The sequence below is a fragment of the Pavona decussata genome, unplaced genomic scaffold, assembly GCF_977016875.1.
Source record: "Pavona decussata unplaced genomic scaffold, jaPavDecu1.1 SCAFFOLD_71, whole genome shotgun sequence".
Classification (NCBI taxonomy): Eukaryota; Metazoa; Cnidaria; class Anthozoa; order Scleractinia; family Agariciidae; genus Pavona; species Pavona decussata.
This window is the reverse complement of record NW_028145490.1, coordinates 1,809,350-1,827,453: the sequence shown is the minus strand read 5'-3', so window position 1 is coordinate 1,827,453 and position 18,104 is coordinate 1,809,350. Positions and strand designations below refer to the sequence as shown.

At 40.0% G+C, this 18,104-nt stretch overlaps 3 protein-coding genes across 4 annotated transcripts; all 3 read left to right on the top strand.

Moving 5' to 3' along the window:
* The first annotated feature begins 3,590 nt into the window (after window positions 1-3,590).
* LOC146477265 (uncharacterized) lies at window positions 3,591-5,336 on the top strand. The gene has a single exon (XM_085113507.1). The coding sequence runs from the start codon at window positions 3,653-3,655 to the stop codon at window positions 4,370-4,372; it is 720 nt and encodes a 239-aa protein (XP_084969633.1). The 5' UTR covers window positions 3,591-3,652; the 3' UTR covers window positions 4,373-5,336.
* A 494-nt stretch (window positions 5,337-5,830) lies between these two features.
* On the top strand, window positions 5,831-7,517 carry LOC146477264 (uncharacterized). The gene is made up of 2 exons (XM_085113539.1): window positions 5,831-6,373; window positions 7,096-7,517. Exons 1-2 carry the CDS (start codon window positions 6,313-6,315, stop codon window positions 7,515-7,517), a joined length of 483 nt encoding a protein of 160 aa, XP_084969665.1. The 5' UTR covers window positions 5,831-6,312.
* Window positions 7,518-9,270: 1,753 nt separating this feature from the next.
* Window positions 9,271-17,320, top strand: LOC146477263 (protein mono-ADP-ribosyltransferase PARP12-like). 2 transcript variants are annotated; one of them, XR_014865420.1, is made up of 6 exons: window positions 9,271-10,380; window positions 11,285-11,458; window positions 11,606-11,762; window positions 13,009-13,248; window positions 14,643-17,168; window positions 17,205-17,320. XR_014865420.1 is itself a non-coding variant. In XM_085113713.1 (5 exons), exons 1-5 carry the CDS (start codon window positions 9,282-9,284, stop codon window positions 15,058-15,060), a joined length of 2,088 nt encoding a protein of 695 aa, XP_084969839.1. In that variant the 5' UTR covers window positions 9,271-9,281; the 3' UTR covers window positions 15,061-17,320. The 2 variants fall into 2 exon arrangements, 1 of the variants encoding a protein (XP_084969839.1); XM_085113713.1 differs by having other exon boundaries at window positions 14,643-17,320.
* The last annotated feature ends 784 nt before the right edge of the window (window positions 17,321-18,104 follow it).

The window sequence follows — 18,104 nt, the reverse complement described above, 5'->3', positions numbered from 1 at the left end:
AAACCAACTTCCAGGTATATTCAAAAATGTATTTTTTTTTTGGGGGGGGGGGGGTACCCTCTAGTGGTCTGCTCGCCTCTGCTCGCAAAGCAGTATTGCCCGACGGGCGTTCACAGAAACATGTACTCTTCTCCGCTTTATTTACACCGGTTCCATCTGCCGTGGTGAAGCATGACAGTCTTCGTAATTTAGCAGAAAAGTAACCTGCAGAACAGGCGTTACTTTTTGCGTTTTTTCAGGCGAGCGCGAAGCAGTCGCGCGTGACTAGAGCTCCGCGCTCGCCTCGTGCTTGCCTCCGCTCGCCTGAACAAACGCAAAATAATAACGCCTGTTTTGCAGACTAGCAGAAAAGCTACACTTTTGACCGACACTGTCGGCACTTCTTTCTGAGTTAAAGGAATGGCAATACTTTTGGAAACAGCGCACACCAAATTTGCCACTACCAGGAAATCGTATGGAGTGTGTAAAATATGCTAACGGGGGGCGGGGGGGGGGGGTGGGGGAAGGGGACTCAAAGGTGTATTTGCCGCAAAAAAGTTTTAACAGTTTATCTGAATCAAAATTTGACCCCCGCCCCCATCTAAAAATCCTGGATCCGCTCCTGGTTGGATTTTGGTTCTTATTTCCGATTCACAAGGAAGGAATGCCTTTGTTGCTGTTGTATAAAAACCAAATGTTAGCGGAGGAAACTGTAGGTAATAAACAGATTATTTAAGGTTGTGAAAAGGCACTTGCAGCATCAGAATTCAAGATTGATTGTTGCACATTATTATTTACAATTAATAAGTTCTTTCTTCCTTTTGCTTTTTCATTTTTTTTTTCTTTTTGCTTGCCATCTAGAACCTAAATTAGCCAGGGAGCTAACAAGATAACCAAATGGTTCATTTAGCTTCCTTGCTTTGCACATTATTCTAACTAATAATTAATTTAATTCGATATATCACCGCTAAAAGATTGTAAGAATCAACATGTACATTGAAAAAAAAAGCACAAATAAAGATTATTATTATTTTTTTAGTTATTTATTTTTTGACACATTGTTTTTTACACTTCCAAAAAGAATTTTTTTTTTTTTGGGGGGGGGGGGGGGTGGGGGAGCTCAAGCCCCCCAAGCCCTTCCCCCTGCTACGCGCCTGTTGTAACTGTATTGTGGCATTCCATTTGCTGACACGTTTTCCGGGACCAAATTTTACTATCCGAAAGCAGCGGTCTTAGTAGCCTCAAACACAGACGCTCTTTTTGCTCGTCACACAATCTTTCCTCCATTTACAAGGAAGGCTACAGTCTCGGGGGATTTTCTGCAAGCTGGGACCAGGAATTATGTTGATTTCCAATGACTCACCCTGGAAAAAAAAAAATATATATATATATATATATAAATAAAAATAATAAAAGATGCCTCCTCCCCATGGTTCCTTTGGGGGCCTTTTTAAAGAGCAGCGCCAAGGTGCTACCAAGGGGTATGCTGGTCAATGATGTGTATGGGCAAATGCTGCCACCATGATGCTGTTCGGACCGTGTCCAACCACCACTGAGTTCATTGTAAGCACAATTAAAACAAAAGGCTGTGTTTGTCACCCGGCTTTGCACACCATTTTCTTATGTCTGTCCTTATAATGTTGATTTCAGTCCCACATAATGTTGTTTTCAAGCAGGTAGCTTGATATAATGATACAATAATAATAAATAATTCATTTCTATAGCGCATTTTCCTAACGCTCTGATGCGCTTTCGGGGAGGAGGGGTACTCCCGAAAATTTTCGATAGGGGTGTGCCGCGAAGGTTCTCGAACCCTGACCCTATTTAAGGGTAAAGGAAGGGAAAACGGATACCGTTTTTAAGGACCGAACTCGAAAAATGACAAAATTGTTCAAGGGACCCAAACAACGGCTAATGTACACGGATAAACACAAATCTCTATGAAAATCGCTTTTCTACTACTTCAGCGGACACTTCAGTTTTAAAAAGCCATTTCTTTTTCGTAAAACGTGACGCTTACAAGCTTCAATTTAACTGATGCAATTTAGGTACCCTATCTAAGGACTAATCCAGGCACGCATTGCTAATGAGGAAAAATAATACCCTATTTAAGGACTGAGAACCTCAAAAACCATACCCTATCTCGCAGCACGTACCTACATAGCCCATATATGAGAGTAGCCCCCCCCCCCCCCCCCTGGGTGCGCTTTACAGTGGAGGACGTTGATATTGATTCTTTTAATTTGTAATGCAATTTTGAAAGGTTGATGGGAGGAAATTTTTGCTGATGGCAAGCTGCTACTCTCATGGGTAAGGTGATCACTTAGAAAATAGCATTTACAGGGAGGTGGAAATGAAGAAGCATCCCACACAGTTACTTTAGCAGAGAAACTACATTTCTTAGGTGTGACAATAAGTCTGCGTGTCAAGATGGAACTAATTCAACTAACTGAATAGGATAGGATAGGATAACTTTATTTATACACGGTTTTTCCATCAGCTACTTAGATTATCATAACTAACTATCTATCTACCTAACTAGGATTATAAAAGTTAAAAATAATAAACCAAAGCTAAACAACAAATGCTGCTTTTCTTAGAGGCCGTGTTTAAAAATCTTACTTATAACTGTGGCGTCTCAATTTAGTCTTAAAATCATTCAAGGAAGTTGCTTGCCGTAATTCTATTGGCAAACTGTTCCACAACTGAGCTCCACTGTATGAGAAACTTTTCTTTAAATAATCAGTGCGCGGTTGTGGAAGAGTTAGCGTGTTTTCAGTATTCCTTAAATGATAAGAATTCAAATTATCGCGAAAAACAAAGTTTGATCTTAAACATTCAGGTGACATCCCATTTAAACTTTTATACATCATAATTGATTTTTTATCCAATCTTTGCTGACAGAGTTGTTAATAGTATTTTCCTGCGTTTGACTGTGGAATTAGCAGGAAAATATGCTCTCATCGGCATCTTTTGTTTGATTAGGTATGTGTGCTGGTATGTGGGTTGGAGTCCGGTCGTTTCGCTACAAAGTCGTTTCGCTACAAGTCGTTTCGCTGCAAATAGAAGTCGATTCGCTGCACATGTAAAGTCGTTTCGCTTCAGTGAAGTTGTTACAAAGTCGTTTCGCTATAGAATTAAACTCAAGTTTTCCCAAAGTTCTCGATCGATGGAATCATTTGTATTACCCAGTTTTCCCAAAGGTCAATAATGTTAGCTTTCGTATGTAACATGTAATATCTTGGGTTTAAATTTGAAGTATTCTATTGAACAAATTATCTCAAGCGGACTCGATCGATGGAATTGTGTTACCCAGTTTTCTCGCGGCCAAATAAGGACAAAGTTAGTTTTCGTTTGTAATATGTTCGGTGAAAATTTGAACAGGTTTTCTGCATACCTAGAAAGAGAAAAAATCTGAGTTAGGATAAAGTTAAGCTCGGAAGGTGTCGAAGTTTGTTAAGCTAATATATATATTATAGTATTTTGTAACGAAACGACCTCGAGTATCATGAGGTTGTAACGAATCGACTTAACATGTGCAGCGAATCGACTTGAAGCGAAACGACTTTGTAGCGAAACGACCGTAATTAGTTGGGGTATTTATAGTCGGGTGTGAGGTTAGTTATTTCATCTCGGTCTCGCTTATTCAGCGTTCGGGTTATTAGTTATCGTCATGAACAAGGAGGAGTTTGTCGAACTTCTTGCGAAGTCTCAAGAAACCATTTTGGAACGCGTTGATGCGAAGTTACAAGACATCAAGAGGTCCATTTCCGAAGATCAAGAAGACTGCGTGCGATCTGTTGTTAAAAAGTTTAAAGAAGATCATTCTGTCAAGTGGAAGAAAGTTGGCAACGAGAAGCAATTCAACTTCAACGAATCTGTAGAAGCCAAATTTGATTCAGCTATCTCCGCTCTTGAGAAGAAGAAGTTGGATAAGGCTAAGAAAGAGCTGGAAGAAGGTAAGAAGCTTTTGTCTGAACGTCAAAAATTGATTAAGCTTGCCGATCGATCGGAGTGTGGTTGGGCTACGGTTTCGGCCTACGTGACGGATGACTTGGCAGACACTCCTGATGATGAACGGCGCATTTCAAAAGCGGAAAAATCGGCGAAGAAGGCCCTTGAATCTAAACGAGAGAAATCGCGTGCTAAATCGGGTTCATCTAATTACAAGTCTAATGATGCTTCTTCTTCTTCTTTTGTTTCTCATGCACGCCACGGCGCTGACGACGCTTTCAAGTCCTTTCGTCCCCCCTTTCAGTTTCGCCAAGCCGCCTTTCTACCCAGAACTCAGTTCAGGAAAGGAACCTGCTTCGCTTGTGGTTCAGAAGGACATTGGAGAAACAACTGTCCCAATCTCGTTACTTCATCAAGATCAGATAAGTCAAACAAGTGATGCTTTTGATTTTGAAAAATCTGCAGAGCCTACTTTGTTTAAGGTTGGTTCCCTCAAGGAACACGTTGAATTTTGGATGAATTCCATTCGTGCTTCTGACTTTATCATTAACACCATTGTTGAAGGGTACAAAATCCCTTTCATCGATTTGCCTGAGAATTTTGTTTTTCCTAATAGATCGTCGGCTTTCAAGTTTAAAGATTTTGTTGACGATGCCATTTCAGAGTTAATTGAGCGTGGCTGTGTTTCCGAAGTTGATTATCCGCCCAATTTTATCAACCCCTTGCACGTGGTTCAGCAGTCCAGTGGGAAATGCCGACTTATTTTGGATCTTTCTTTTTTAAACCGTTTTGTTTGGAAGCAGTCTGTTCGCTACGAAGATATTCGCACTGTGTTTGATTTGTTTCAGTCGGGTTATTTTTTTCGTTACCTTTGATCTTAAATCTGGATATCATCATGTCGAAATTTTTCCTGATCATCGCCAGTACTTGGGTTTTTCTTGGTGTTATGGTTCGGAGATTAAGTATTTTGTTTTCAATGTTTTGCCTTTTGGCTTGTCTTCGGCGCCGTACATTTTCACTAAGTTAGTGCGTTCTCTTGTTAATTATTGGCGTGGGCTTGGCCGTCGTGTCGTAACCTTCCTTGATGACGGTATTGGTGGGAGCTCCGATTTAGCTGCCTGCCAGGGGCTCAGTCGCTTATGTCGCTCTGATTTGGACCTCGCCGGTTTCTTTGTAAACCTTCAAAAATCCGTGTGGGAGCCGTCGCAGGTCGGTACCTGGCTTGGCTTTCATCTTGATTTCAGCCTTAACATTATTTCTGTTCCTGTTTCGAAGATTACGAAGCTTCAAGAAAGCATTTCGCGCGTTCTCGGGCTTCCTCTTGCAAACGCTAAGGATCTGGCTGGAATTGCTGGTCAGCGGAACTCTATGTTTTTGGCCATAGGGAACATTGTGCGTTTGATGACCCGTTCATGTACGCTCAGATTTCGGCTCAAAGGTCGAGGTTTTCCACTTTTTCACTTGAAAGTTCGGTCGTGGAAGAATTAGTTTTTTGGCAGTCCAATTTGGGTCGTCTTAATGGCCGTCGTATTTGGTTCAAATCCAGTGCAGTTAGAGTGGCATATTCGGATGCGAGTGATTCTGGATATGGCGGTTATATTGTTGAGCTTGGGCCCCAGGTGGCGGCTCAAGGCGTTTGGTCTGCCGATTCAGCGATGGGGAGTTCTACGATGCGGGAGATTTTGGCCGTTAGAAAAGTATTGCAATCGTTTGCGCCTAAGCTCGCAGGCTTATGTGTCAAGTGGTACACGGACAACCAGAATGTTGCCCATATTATTGACGTTGGTAGTAGGAAGCCTTGTTTGCAAGAAGAGGCTAAGCTTATTTTTAAGATTTGCGTTCTTCATGGTATCTCTATCGAGCCGGGATCAAGTAACGAGCAGGCGGATTATTTAAGTCGTATTGTTGACTTCGACGATTGGTTCGTTAGTCCTCACATTTTTCGTTTATTAGACTTGAAATGGGGGCCTCATTCTATTGATCGTTTTGCTGATGAACATAACCATTTGTTGCCTAGATTTGATTCCAGGTTTTGGAATCCTCGCTGTGAAGCCATGGACACCTTTAACAGGTCGTGGGGCTTCGATAACAACTGGCTTTGTCCCCCACCTCACCTTGTTCCGAGGGTGTTAAAGCACATGAGGTCTTGCTGCGCTCAAGGTTCGTTGATTGTTCCGCTCTGGCGTTCCGCTCCTTTCTGGCCTCTTATTACATCTGACGGTCTTCATCTGGCTCATTTTGTCGTGGATTGGGTAGACCTCCCTCCTTTGAAGTCTACTTTCTGCATCGGTCGTCACAGTTCTGGTGTATTTGGGAGAGAAGATCTTAATTTCAGGATTTTGGCTCTTCGTATTAATTTCAGATCTGCGCGTTTTTCTAATGCCGGTTTCTGTACTAGTGTTCAAGGTTGGTGTTCTCGTTGTTCATCTGCGTCAGTTTGGTAAGTTTTTTATGTTATTTTTTGTTGGTCTGAGGTCAGTGGGTGGCCCTCAGTTTGCCAGTGGGTGGCTTGTTTTTTTCTTTTTCTTTTTTGTTTTGGTTTGTTTTTTATTTATAGCCAGTGGGTGGTTTGCGCGTTGCCAGTGGGTGGCTAACGCAGATTTCTTTGGTTCTATTTCATCTGCCAGTGGGTGGCTTGCGCGTGGCCAGTGGGTGGCTTACGCAGATTTCTTTAGTTTTATTTGCCAGTGGGTGGCTCACGCTATTTTGTCAGCTTTATTATCAGTTTTATTTCTTATGTCAGTGGGTGGCTTGCGTGTAGTCACTGGGTGGCTTCTTTTGTTTTAGTTTATAGGGGTGGTGTGTTATTTTCTTCTTTTTAGCCCCGTTCTCGTCTTCTCGGATTGGGCAGCGCTTGGCTTGAAGCGAGCCACACCCAGGGTTGAGTGTGTTTTTGTCTTGGGTTAAACTGAGATTTAGAGGAGAGTAGTATTTTCCTGCGTTTGACTGTGGAATTAGCAGGAAAATATGCTCTCATCGGTATCTTTTGTTTGATTAGGTATGTGCGCTGTTATGTGGGTTACGTAATTAGTTGGGGTATTTATAGTCGGGTGTGAGGTTAGTTATTTCATCTCGGTCTCGCTTATTCAGCGTTCGGGTTATTTTATTATTTTTGGGGGTGTCATTTGTGTGTTGTGTTCTTTTTATTGTCTTATTTTGCAGATGTTTTCAACTCTTCTATGTGGACGAATTTTCGGGAAGCTGTTCCTCAGAACGATGTTGCCTTATCTTCGCTTGCGGAATCTTCACCTGGAGTAGTTTTGGCTAGCAGAGCCCCTAGCACGTCAGCCAAGTATACCGCCTCTTACAACCGATGGAAATCCTGGGCGCGGAGTCATTCCTTGATAGCCTTTCCTGCTTCGCCTTTTGAGTTTGCTCTTTACTTGCGATTCTTGATGATTGACGCAAAGACAGCGTCCCCTCTGGAGTCTGCCGTCCACAGTATTGCTTGGATGCACCAACTGGGTGGTGAGCCGTCTCCTTCAGATCATCCGCTAGTGAAAAATGTTCTTGCTGGTCTTGCCCGGGGGACCGTTGAATATGGGGTACAGCTGGCCTGGGTTTTTCCTCCTAGGAGCAAGTGAACGTACGGGGAGGTTTTTCACCCAGCTGTTGTTCCACAACCCCAGTTCAATTAGGTTTTTAAGTCTTAGGATTTTGAGCTGTATGTTTCTAGGTTGATTTTGTAGCTTATGTATGCTTACATGCTGTAATTTCTAGCTTTTTCCAGAATAAACCGAACGCTTGGCTTGAAGCGAGCCACACCCAGGGTTGGTTGTGTTTTTGTCTTGGGTCAAACTGAGATTTAGAGGAGAGCGGCCCTTACCTTCATTACGTTTTACCTTCCATTGTCTTGATTTATTCAAAAACTGTGGTGTTACGGCCGCATTCCACGTCAACATGTTTAGCGTTTAGTTCTTTGTATAGTTGCACATTCCTTTCACATTCTTTTCAGTTATCGCTATTCATATTCTGTTAGATTTCTCTGCATAATTTTCTTTGTTCTTAGATCATTTTGTAAGTTTCATCGTTTATTCTAATTCATTTCGCTTTAGCGTTCACGGCAACATCGTTGCAGTTTCTTTCGTCCAGTCTTGTTAGCCACTTTTGTCGTACATTTTTTCCGTTCAACTTTCTAGTCTTTCTAGTCACACAACGGTTGTAAGTATTTTCGCTTAGTTTCTTTCCGTTTCCTGTATTTTCATCGTTTCATAGCCGTCATTTGTATTCCTTAGTAATATGTCTTTTGTTTCGCTTTTAGCAACCGTAATCGTAATTCGTAATAACTGTAATAAAGACGAGTTGGAATCGTGGACCATCCTTGGATTATTCGCCATATGTGGAGGCTGGAAAAAATTGTCGCCCGTTAATAATCCAGCTACCAGCGGGCCACAATGGAGTAGACTGACAGCATTATGCATAAAAATTAAACTTGTTCATAAGAAAAATATTCTGTGAACTCTTTTCACCCAAAATGAAATGAATGAAGTAGAGAGGAAGTAATTTTAATAGGGTAGCTGCAAGGTAAGGTGCAGTTAGCGTAGAAACCTCTGTTTACCACACAGGGAGTCTTTTTGAGTGCCAGATACATGTAAACCTATGACTTGGATGAAGTTAATATTAAGCTTTTCTCTGCAAGTTTTCAATTTTGTGTAGGTGGTACAGGAAGTGTCCTTATACATGTTGTTTTCCCTCAGAACATCAACACAAGTAAAACAAGCTTGTGCTGAGAAAAGCGGGAATGATTACGAAAGTTGAAGGGATTCCCCTTTAATTTTCAACAAATTCACCACTTTGACAACTTAAAGGGGTGTGTGGAGCAAGGCCCTAACTTGCTTTTGACTTCATGTCAAATCTCCTTTTGTTTACCAGGCAAAATTATACAATTTGGAAGGAGAACCTTGCAATTTTATCACATGTCTTATTAGGCTTTTTTCCACGCATCCCTTCACTTTTGTAGGTATAAGCTAGTTTTTGGTTTAGCCTCGAATGCAGTCGTACTACCCTCCTCTCCATTAAGGAGGGTAATGCAACTCCCCTAAAAAATGACTGCATTTTAGGTGCGAGGGTTTTCAACCCTTCTCTAACGTTCACTCTAGCCTGTTCTGCATTTTGTCAGAGAAGATAGTGCCGAAAGCTTTTGTTTCGTTGTCGTTGGTAAAATAGTACTTAGAACAACCTTACTAATCATTCTCCTAACGCCGCCCCCCCGCCCGCCCCCCCCCCCCCCCCCAACCCAAATTTGGCCATGTACCCCCCTCACCGATGATAAAATTGATATTATATGAAGGGTACATAAGCCCACTGACCCTAACATTTCAAGGCTCCCAATCCCGGAAGTAAGAAGCATGGCGGACAACGGATGGCAAGACGCATTAGAAGAGTTAATAGAAGTTTTCCTAGAAGGTGGTGGAGAGTTAGAACTTAGCCGTGCAATTTTACAACTTTCACCACGCAATCGTCGATATGTGTCAAATGTTGGGGCGTCGGAATTCGTGAAATGGTTTCCCCAGCTATTTACTCAGTCGAGCCGAGGTAAAACGAAATCGAAAGTCACGGTTAAGTTGGATGTGCCGTTAGAGTTTTGCCCTCAAGCTGGTGCAAAAGGTGGATGTGTTACAAGAGGATGTGAGAGTCTACATTTATGCCCCTTCTTCATCAAGGAAAGCTGCAAATTTGACGTAAAATGTAAAAGATCACACAATTATCGTGACGAACACACTGTTCGTGTTCTAGATCGCTTTCGTCTCGGTTTCCTATTAAATAGGGATTCCTCAACTCTCATTCTGCAAAAAATTCTGAAACACATCGAAGGAGAAAGTGAAATCCAGCGAGCCGCAGCAACTCGCTCTGTGCCAGATATTTGCAAGTTCTACAACAAAGGAACTTGCAAGAAAGGAGACAATTGCCCTTGTTTGCACGTTTGTGAGCACTTTATTGATGGTGATTGTAAGTTTGGCGAGAGTTGTAAAAGGGAGCATGATTTTTCTGATCCACATAACAAAAGAGTGTTAGAAGAATATGATATGGATGCTATCAGTGAGCTTAAAGTGCTTCAGCGTTTGAAGGGGAGAGAAAGGAAGCGAAGCGCCAGTGTAAGCTCCGATGTCGAGAAACCTGACAAATTAAGACCTAAGACAGCAAATTCTAGTGCTGTCACTACCAGAACCAAAGATGACAAAGAAAAGGATACCGAAATTTGTGGATTTAACCTACGTGGCAAGTGTAACTATGGCAACAGCTGTATCCATCGCCACACAGAGCTACCTTACATGTGGGAATTTTCCTTCAATGGTCATGACAAGTGGGAAAGTTTTCCAAGTGATCTGAATACAATGCTGGAGCATGCTTTCTGTGATGTGAAAAATGATGGCTGTAACTTAGCTATCAGTGGTATTCCTTACAACGTCCAGTTTAAAGATATGACTGCCGTGCCCGTTTTACCAGGTGCTGATATATGTAACTAAAAATGAAGGGTCCAAAGAAAATTAACAGATAAACTTGTCATAAATGTTTAAAGGAGCCAGAATTTGGTCTTACGGATGTGGCTCAGAGTTATACCTTTCCCTAACTGTAAAATGCATTTATAAATATTTCAGTTATTGATGCTCATCTACCCCTCCACCCTCTCTAACCATACTGTCTTGCATTTGCAGCCTATCACTGAAACAGCTGTTAATCTATAAAGTGGAATCACATGGCAGCATCAAATAATTATCAGGGTAGACTGATCACTGAATGCTTGTAATATCAATGTGAGCAAAAAGTTATCTTTATTGCCACGAGGGATGGAATGCTATTTGAATTAATAACTGTGAAAGGGGTACCAAAGCAAAACAATGTTTTTGATACCTATGTACAAGGTTTTAAAAGTATTGGCACAAATTGAATCATTACCTACAACAATAATTATTGTCCATGCATTCAGGGGGCCAGAAGACTTAAGATGCCACTTTCTGTATTTGGGGAAGTGTATGAAAAAAAGGTCCTTCTGATGTCATAACTTGTTTGAAAAATAGATTTTCTATATATTTATGCTACAGATTTTGTATCAGAATGTCTTTATCCTGTTCCCTTAGTTTTTGGTGTATGAAAAGGTAAACTCTGCAAGTTTTTAGACTTTCTATGTTTTGGTCACGTGACTCCACAAATATACCTGTGATTTCAACCAGGTGAAGATCTTCAATAGAACACACTTGGCCAAAAAAGATAATTGTAGAGTTTAAGGAATGCAGAAATGATGATTTGAAGTTGGTTTTGAAAATGGTTTTTCAGTTAAGGGTCTACCCCCTTAAGAAACAAAATTTGTTATTGTGACATGTAGACAAACCAATATCTGTTCTTCTCTCAGTTGTAAAGTGCAAGATTCGTCGACTCTCCACTGTGTCATCAGTGGTTGCTGCAGCAGGCCATGTGTTCAGCACCAGGTGGACTTGGTACTGGCAGGATGAGAATAACAAATGGCAGCCATATGATACTCCAGGTGATGGACATGCTGTTAACATTGAAAGAGACTTTGTGGCAGGTACAACAATTTTTTTTTTTTTTTGCAGTTGTGTAACATGAGAACAAGTGGACATCTGACAATCTCACTCTTCCCATCTTTTCAATAAATCTCCCACATCCCTCTTTACTGTCAGTGAAAAGCATTGGGTCCATTTCTTTTTTTCAGTAAAGGATAGCCATTCTTTCAGTGCATCACACCACCGCTACACTCTGCACTTCAAAGGAATGTACCAACAGAATGATGTGTATGGAACTAAAAGACCTGTTAGAAGGAGGCCAGCTGAATTTGTGACAAAACAGAATATGAAAGACATTGTTCAAAGGTATTAAACTGAATTAAGTGATTAGTGTTATGTGAGAACTGAGCACCAACTCGTTAGCTCAGTTGGTAGAGCACCAGACTACTGTGTGGAGGTCACCAGTTCAAACTCCAGCCAGACAAACACTCAGGGTCTTTAAATAACTGAGGATAACTGCCTTTGTCATGGCATTTTGTAAACAGTTAGACTTTCTAGTCTTCTTGTATAAGGACAAGTTACAAACCATAGGTCCTGTCTCACAACACTAATAATAATCTGTGCGGTGTTAAAGAACCCACACACTGTTTGAAGAGAGTAGTCCCTGCATGGTGTAGTGGTCTATCTCTATCTCAGATTTCATCTGTCTTTTACATTCATGTGTGGGTTGGGTGGGTGAGTTCAAAATATGGACTGATAGCTGCTGCCGTATGCAGTGGCACCTTTACATGCTGATGTCCGATCACACCACACAGAAGAATAATATAAACTGCTATGAGACTATGTGATATACAGTATGTGGAGTGGTATATAAATACATGAACATTACCACTACCATTAACAACTGAACTATTATTAATCATTTAATATCAAAATAATTTTTACCAGAAAGCTCCTTCACAAAGTGGTTTTCAAGAAGCAAACTAACAATAACCAAGAAATAAATAAAAATAATAAATACAATCTAGAAATTAAAGTTGATAAAGTAACTCATAAACTCAAAAAATAAGTAGATTTTTAAATCTTAACATATACTCACAGTTCCTAATTCATAATTTATTATTACTTCAACCTAGTTCCAATCCTTAATACATGAAAAGCTACTTATTGCTGTCTATCCCAGTTAGTTCTAACGGTAGGCAAATGAAAATAATTTGTTGCCATTGCAATAAGTGAAATAATTATTATTTCACCAATGCTTCTCTTTTAAAGAGGTCAGATTTACACTGTAAATGAGATAATACTAAATTATTTTTACACTTGTAAATGTTAAAACAACGATGCTAATACCTGCGTTGACATGAGGTCAGGCCAGTAAAGAGCCTTTAGAGCATCTATGGCTGAAGAATGAAGAGGATGGTCTAAGACGATCTTAGCAGCTTTATATTTCTGCGATTGTAGTTGCAAACTTTGCATGAGTATGGAGCGGCATGTACATGTTTTTCCATGTTTTATTCTCCAATAATTTGTAAAGCATGGCTAAAAAAGCCAGTCAGAACACAGACAACTTCTCATCTAAATTACAATTCTATAATTTTCAATATTTTTTCAGGCGTCGGGCAGGTATCTCATCTCAGCCAGCAACAGCTTCAGCTTCAGCTGAATCAGATAGTCCACCATCCCACTGGGCCCGTATTCCTGATGGTGAGGATTACCTGCGTGTAAAACTAGACACCATATCTGAGGAATACAAGAAAACAGAGAAGAAATTTCTAGAGACCATGGAAGGTAGACACAACATTTTCAAGATAGAGCGAGTGCAGAATCCAGAATTATGGACTGTATACATCCAGTAAGTGTCTTCATTAACTCCTTTTACTTAACATTAGCAGTTGAATCTTCACTCATGCATGCACTTGATGCAGGACATCGGAAGAGGTTTTAAAAGTTAAATTGGATATTAATATTATTTTTCTTCTGAAATATTCTAAATATTTCTATCATTATGATTTACAGCATCAGATCTGTAAATTATTTGGTAAAATTGAAGAACATTAATTTCCCCACAAATTGTTTAGCCCACTTTTGGTAAACTTTCAGCCAACAGTTTACTTATGACATTCTACCCACAGATTCTTGACAGATAACTGGCAAGGTAAAATGGAAGGTGTAAAGTCACTGAAGGAATGAAATTGACTGTTGGATAACACAGAAATCAGCTTGTAAAGCGACATTTGATTCTTTGTTTTGGTTGAATTCCTTCATCTGTAATTTTCTGTCTGAGCCAATTTTCCCAAGAACTCATTCAGTCCTGACTGCTAAGTTTGAGAGTACTTTTTGCCTTCTTTTAAGCTGCCTTGCTTCAGAAATTTTCAAAATGATATCAGAGGTAAATTTTGATATCAAGTCCAACCAGCCCATAATATGTTACAAACCTCATCAGGTTAGTCACTTATGGGCACTCGATGTTCACCAATATGGCTAATGGTGTCAGTCGGATAGAACTTTTTTGAGTGGTTTGGAACGATTAACTTCAAGTTAAACCAGTTTTTTTGTTCCACATGTGCATGTGTATGTTACAGGGATATATTCCAACAAATTTAACCACAGCTTGCTGAAAGCCCAGCAACAACTTGCCAACTGTTAACTAACAAATAACAACAGTTGATTGGGTGTCAGAAGACACTTGTTTTTAACTGTTGACCATCTGCTGGATTATTTATAGATATCGGCAAACAGACCTGAGAGTGAGCTGTTCTTCAATTTTTCCTGTTACTTGATGTGTCTCTCACTAAACCTGGGCTGACCATGCTGTGATGTAACCAGCAGATCAGGTTTTACCTGCATACACTAGTGGGGTCCCAGATTTGGGTTGGGAGACACATGAATGGGGGACGAAATGGGGGATTTCAGATCTTCAAAGGCTAGCAGCTCTGATTCCTGAATGGTCTAAACCGGAGCCTGCACAAAAACAGAACAATTAGAGCCTATACATGAAAATTAGTGACAGTGGATGGTGGTTAGATCTCAATCAAATGTAGGACTTTAAAGTACACATATACACAATAACATTAAAATTTAAACAGACTCAATCTGTTTGAGAGCATAGTTTCTAAGAGTGCAAGAGAGTTTCAGAGCAATGTGATATTATATGACAATGTCAGAAAAGACGCCTCACACAGGTGTGTTAATTTACTTAGGTAGTCATTTAAATACCTTCTTTTTACCTGTGCTCTTGTTTCGTAGAAGAAAGAGCCGCATGGCCAAGAAATCTGGCAATCAACCTGAAGAGCGACAGCTATTTCATGGCACAAACCCCACAACTGCAGAGGCCATCTGCCAACAAGGCTTTGATTGGAGAATGTGTGGCAAGCATGGCACAAAATTTGGGAAGGGAAGTTACTTTGCTTGTAAGGCAAACTATTCACACTGCTATACAGCTGCTCAGGGTTCTTCACGGGGTTACAGGCAGATGTTCTTGGCAAGGGTAGTGGTAGGTTCTTACACCAATGGTGACGGCTCACTGACCCGCCCTCCACCTAAGGACCCATCCAACTCTCTTGTGTTGTATGATTCATGCTGTGATGACAGAAGTAACCCTGCACTGTTTGTTATTTTTGAAAATGGCCAGTCTTACCCTGAATTTTTGATCACTTACATTTGATCAAACTTGTATACTGGCGTCTGTCTGGCTTAAGCCATATTTTACCTGAGCTTCTAGATCAAATCATTAATTAGCTAGTAAAAAGGTCTCAAAATTAACAGCAGGAAATGTAAAAATATATACTTATTACAGCAAATGCAGCTAAAGGCATTTTACTAGTCTGTGCACTAGTCTGATAGTGAAGTCTGAAAACAAAATAATTTGTTTCATCCAGTTGTTGAGATACCGTTCTGCACCATCCATATTACGGGATCTTTTCGCCTTAAAACTTATCGCCAGAGTTCAGGATGGAGAGCCGAATATGATGTACATAATTGTGTTAAAGTTGTGCTTTTTTGTGCAGTTTTGCCAGAACCATGCGATTGGTCATGTACGTTGCCAACTCACTGGCTAATATTCTGTAAATTTAGTGATACACTTATTTGTTTACTTTTTTATATGTATCGTAGGTATAGAAAACAGTATCACTTCATATTTTGAAATTAATTTTCAATAGTTTAACATAGAAAAATGTAGGTTGCCATTTCTTAATATTTCAACTTACTAATTTGTAAGATTTTTGTACTTTATAAGTAGGTTTAGAAATGTGTTATATTTGAAAATAATTTTTAGGATATTAACCGAGAAAAAATTGAAAGTAAAAGATTTAATTTTGAAACAATGAATACACAATGTATAAGTACGAGGTTATAAACCTCTCTAAATATACCCATCTCTGCCCTTTTTATGACGTGATGGCCGATTTTTTTCAGTTCAAAAACGAAAAGAATTCCCTTTGCTGAAATGCCAATCATAAAGTTCACTGTAGGAAAAAAGGGTATGCTCTGTTGGACTAGTAACTGGGTGTGTGCTCTTTAACCCCCCCAAAACAGTTTGGGCCCGGAAAAGTAAATTCAATAGTAGTGCTTCACCGTAAATTTAATTTTTGTTGATTTTGATAGCTCATCTTGAAACTAGTTACGCTGGAAAGTAACAAATATGGACTGAAAACGGACACTGATTTAACAAGAAAAGTAGAAATAGTTCTTGGGCTCAAAATGTTTCGTGGTGCGAGTTTGAGAAGCCAGCCCAGTGATCTAATCGTTTTATAGTTTCTAAATCCATCACAGAATGAATGACTTTATTTCAGTGTCTGGGTTATTTAGCTACCTGAACTAACTGGGGACACTACAAATAAAGCGCTACTGTTTAAAAAGTGATAAAATGTTCTACAAATCATGTCGTAATGTAGCAATATAGATAGTTAGAGATTAGTTCTGTAGTGATTCCTAAATCCTTGTACTTGTGGCAAGTCTATCAAATAGACGATGTCACATTTGCGCTTTATAACTTTTTTACTTGGCTTGAAACACGGGATTGTTTTACACTCGGTGCCAGTGATACTTTGCTCTTGAGTCAGGATAAAGTATCACTGTCGGCATATGTTCGTTGAAGTAAAGCACCCGAAGATTTTCTGATTCTTATTGACCAATCGGGAAGTGTGTAAACACTCCGAAAGGTATTTCGTTAGCTTGTTGCCATTCCCAGCGAGCGAGTTGAAGGTGGTGTGTGGACAGAATGAAAGGGGAAGTATCACGAAAATTTGCTGTCATTTCAAAACCCAAAAATGTTTGACTGTCAGCAGAAACAACGAAATAATTGTCAAGTTTGTTAAAAATTATCACCCCAGTGTAATAAAACTGTCGATTAGTGCCTCTGGCCAGAGACAGAGTAGGCCGGTTTGGATTGAAACTAGAAAAATATTAGGCTAATGTTTTTCAAGTTCTCGCATTTTTATTTCCAAAATGCGCTAGAACAGATCACAAGTTGTTTCTTTCAAGAATTGAGTTGATTTCGTTCCTCTCGTCATTCTAGAATTATTTGGCAGGTGATAGAAGGTCTTATTTCATCATTTTCAACAAAAGATATCAAAAACCCCATGATACTTCCCCTTTAAGAACAGAAGAGTGCCTCTTTTTTTTTTTTTTTTTTTTTTTTTTTTTCCAACAAAGTACTTTCGTGGCGTCGATACAGTACTATCCTTCTACGGGAAAATTTTGCATTTTTCGTGATATTTCTTTCAATGGCAAAAATCGTCATCACAGATAAGGAAACAGGCTTAATAATAGGTTTAATAATTCTCTACCAAATTCACGGAAATCTAGTGTAGCAAAATAACCTCCCTTACAAAATCATGGAATTAGTGACCTTAAGCAAAAGCCCTGTCCACCAGGGCTCAGTTGTTCAAAACCCAATAAAGCTTATCCTGGATTAACTTGAACTTTGATTCAAGTCTTGGACTCGGAGGTGTAGGAGATAAGTAATTTGCCGCAAAAAAGTTTTAACAGTTTATCTGAATCAAAGTTTGAACCCCCCGCCCCCATCCAAAATTCCTGGATCCCCTCCTGGTCGTCTTATCTTTAACTCCATACTAACAAATGAAATACAAATCGGTCATAAGGATTTTGGTTCTTATTTCCGATTCACAAGGAAGGAATGCCTTTGTTGCTGTTGTATAAAAACCAAATGTTAGCGGAGGAAACTAAGGTTGTGAAAAGGCACTTGCAGCGTCAGAATTCAAGATTGATTGTTGCACATTATTTATTTTTTGACACTTTGCTTTTTACACTTCCAAAAATTCTGAGGGGGGGGGGGGGGCTCAAGACCTCTCCCCACCCCTCCCCCCGCTATGCGCCTGTTGTAACTGTGTTGTGGCATTCGAATATTTTGCTGACACATTTTCTGGGACCAAATTTTACTATCCGAAAGCAGCGGTCTTAGTAGCCTCAAACACAGACGCTCTTTTTGCTCGTCACACAATCTTTCCTCCGTCTACAAGGAAGGCTACAGTCTCAGGGGATTTTCTGCAAGCTGGGACCAGGAATTTTGTCAATTTCCAATGACCTCGCCCTGAGCAAAAAATAAATAAATATATAAATAACAATAATAAAAAATGCCTCCTCCCCATGGTTCCTTTGGGGGCCTTTTTTAAAAAGAGCAGCGCCAAGGTGCTACCAAGGGGTATGCTGGTCAATGATGTGATTGGCCAATTGTTGCCACTATGA

Excerpts from the sequence above, each read along its gene's own strand:
- LOC146477265 (XM_085113507.1), top strand. The coding sequence starts at position 3,653 with ATGAACAAGGAGGAGTTTGTCGAACTTCTTGCGAAGTCTCAAGAAACC.
- LOC146477263 (XM_085113713.1), top strand. The coding sequence starts at position 9,282 with ATGGCGGACAACGGATGGCAAGACGCATTAGAAGAGTTAATAGAAGTT. Across the intron at positions 11,763-13,008 it reads ATGAAAGACATTGTTCAAAG|GCGTCGGGCAGGTATCTCAT; the intron begins GTATTAAACTGA and ends ATATTTTTTCAG. Across the intron at positions 13,249-14,642 it reads TTATGGACTGTATACATCCA|AAGAAAGAGCCGCATGGCCA; the intron begins GTAAGTGTCTTC and ends CTTGTTTCGTAG.
- LOC146477264 (XM_085113539.1), top strand. The coding sequence starts at position 6,313 with ATGCCGGTTTCTGTACTAGTGTTCAAGGTTGGTGTTCTCGTTGTTCAT. Across the intron at positions 6,374-7,095 it reads TGTTCATCTGCGTCAGTTTG|ATGTTTTCAACTCTTCTATG; the intron begins GTAAGTTTTTTA and ends CTTATTTTGCAG.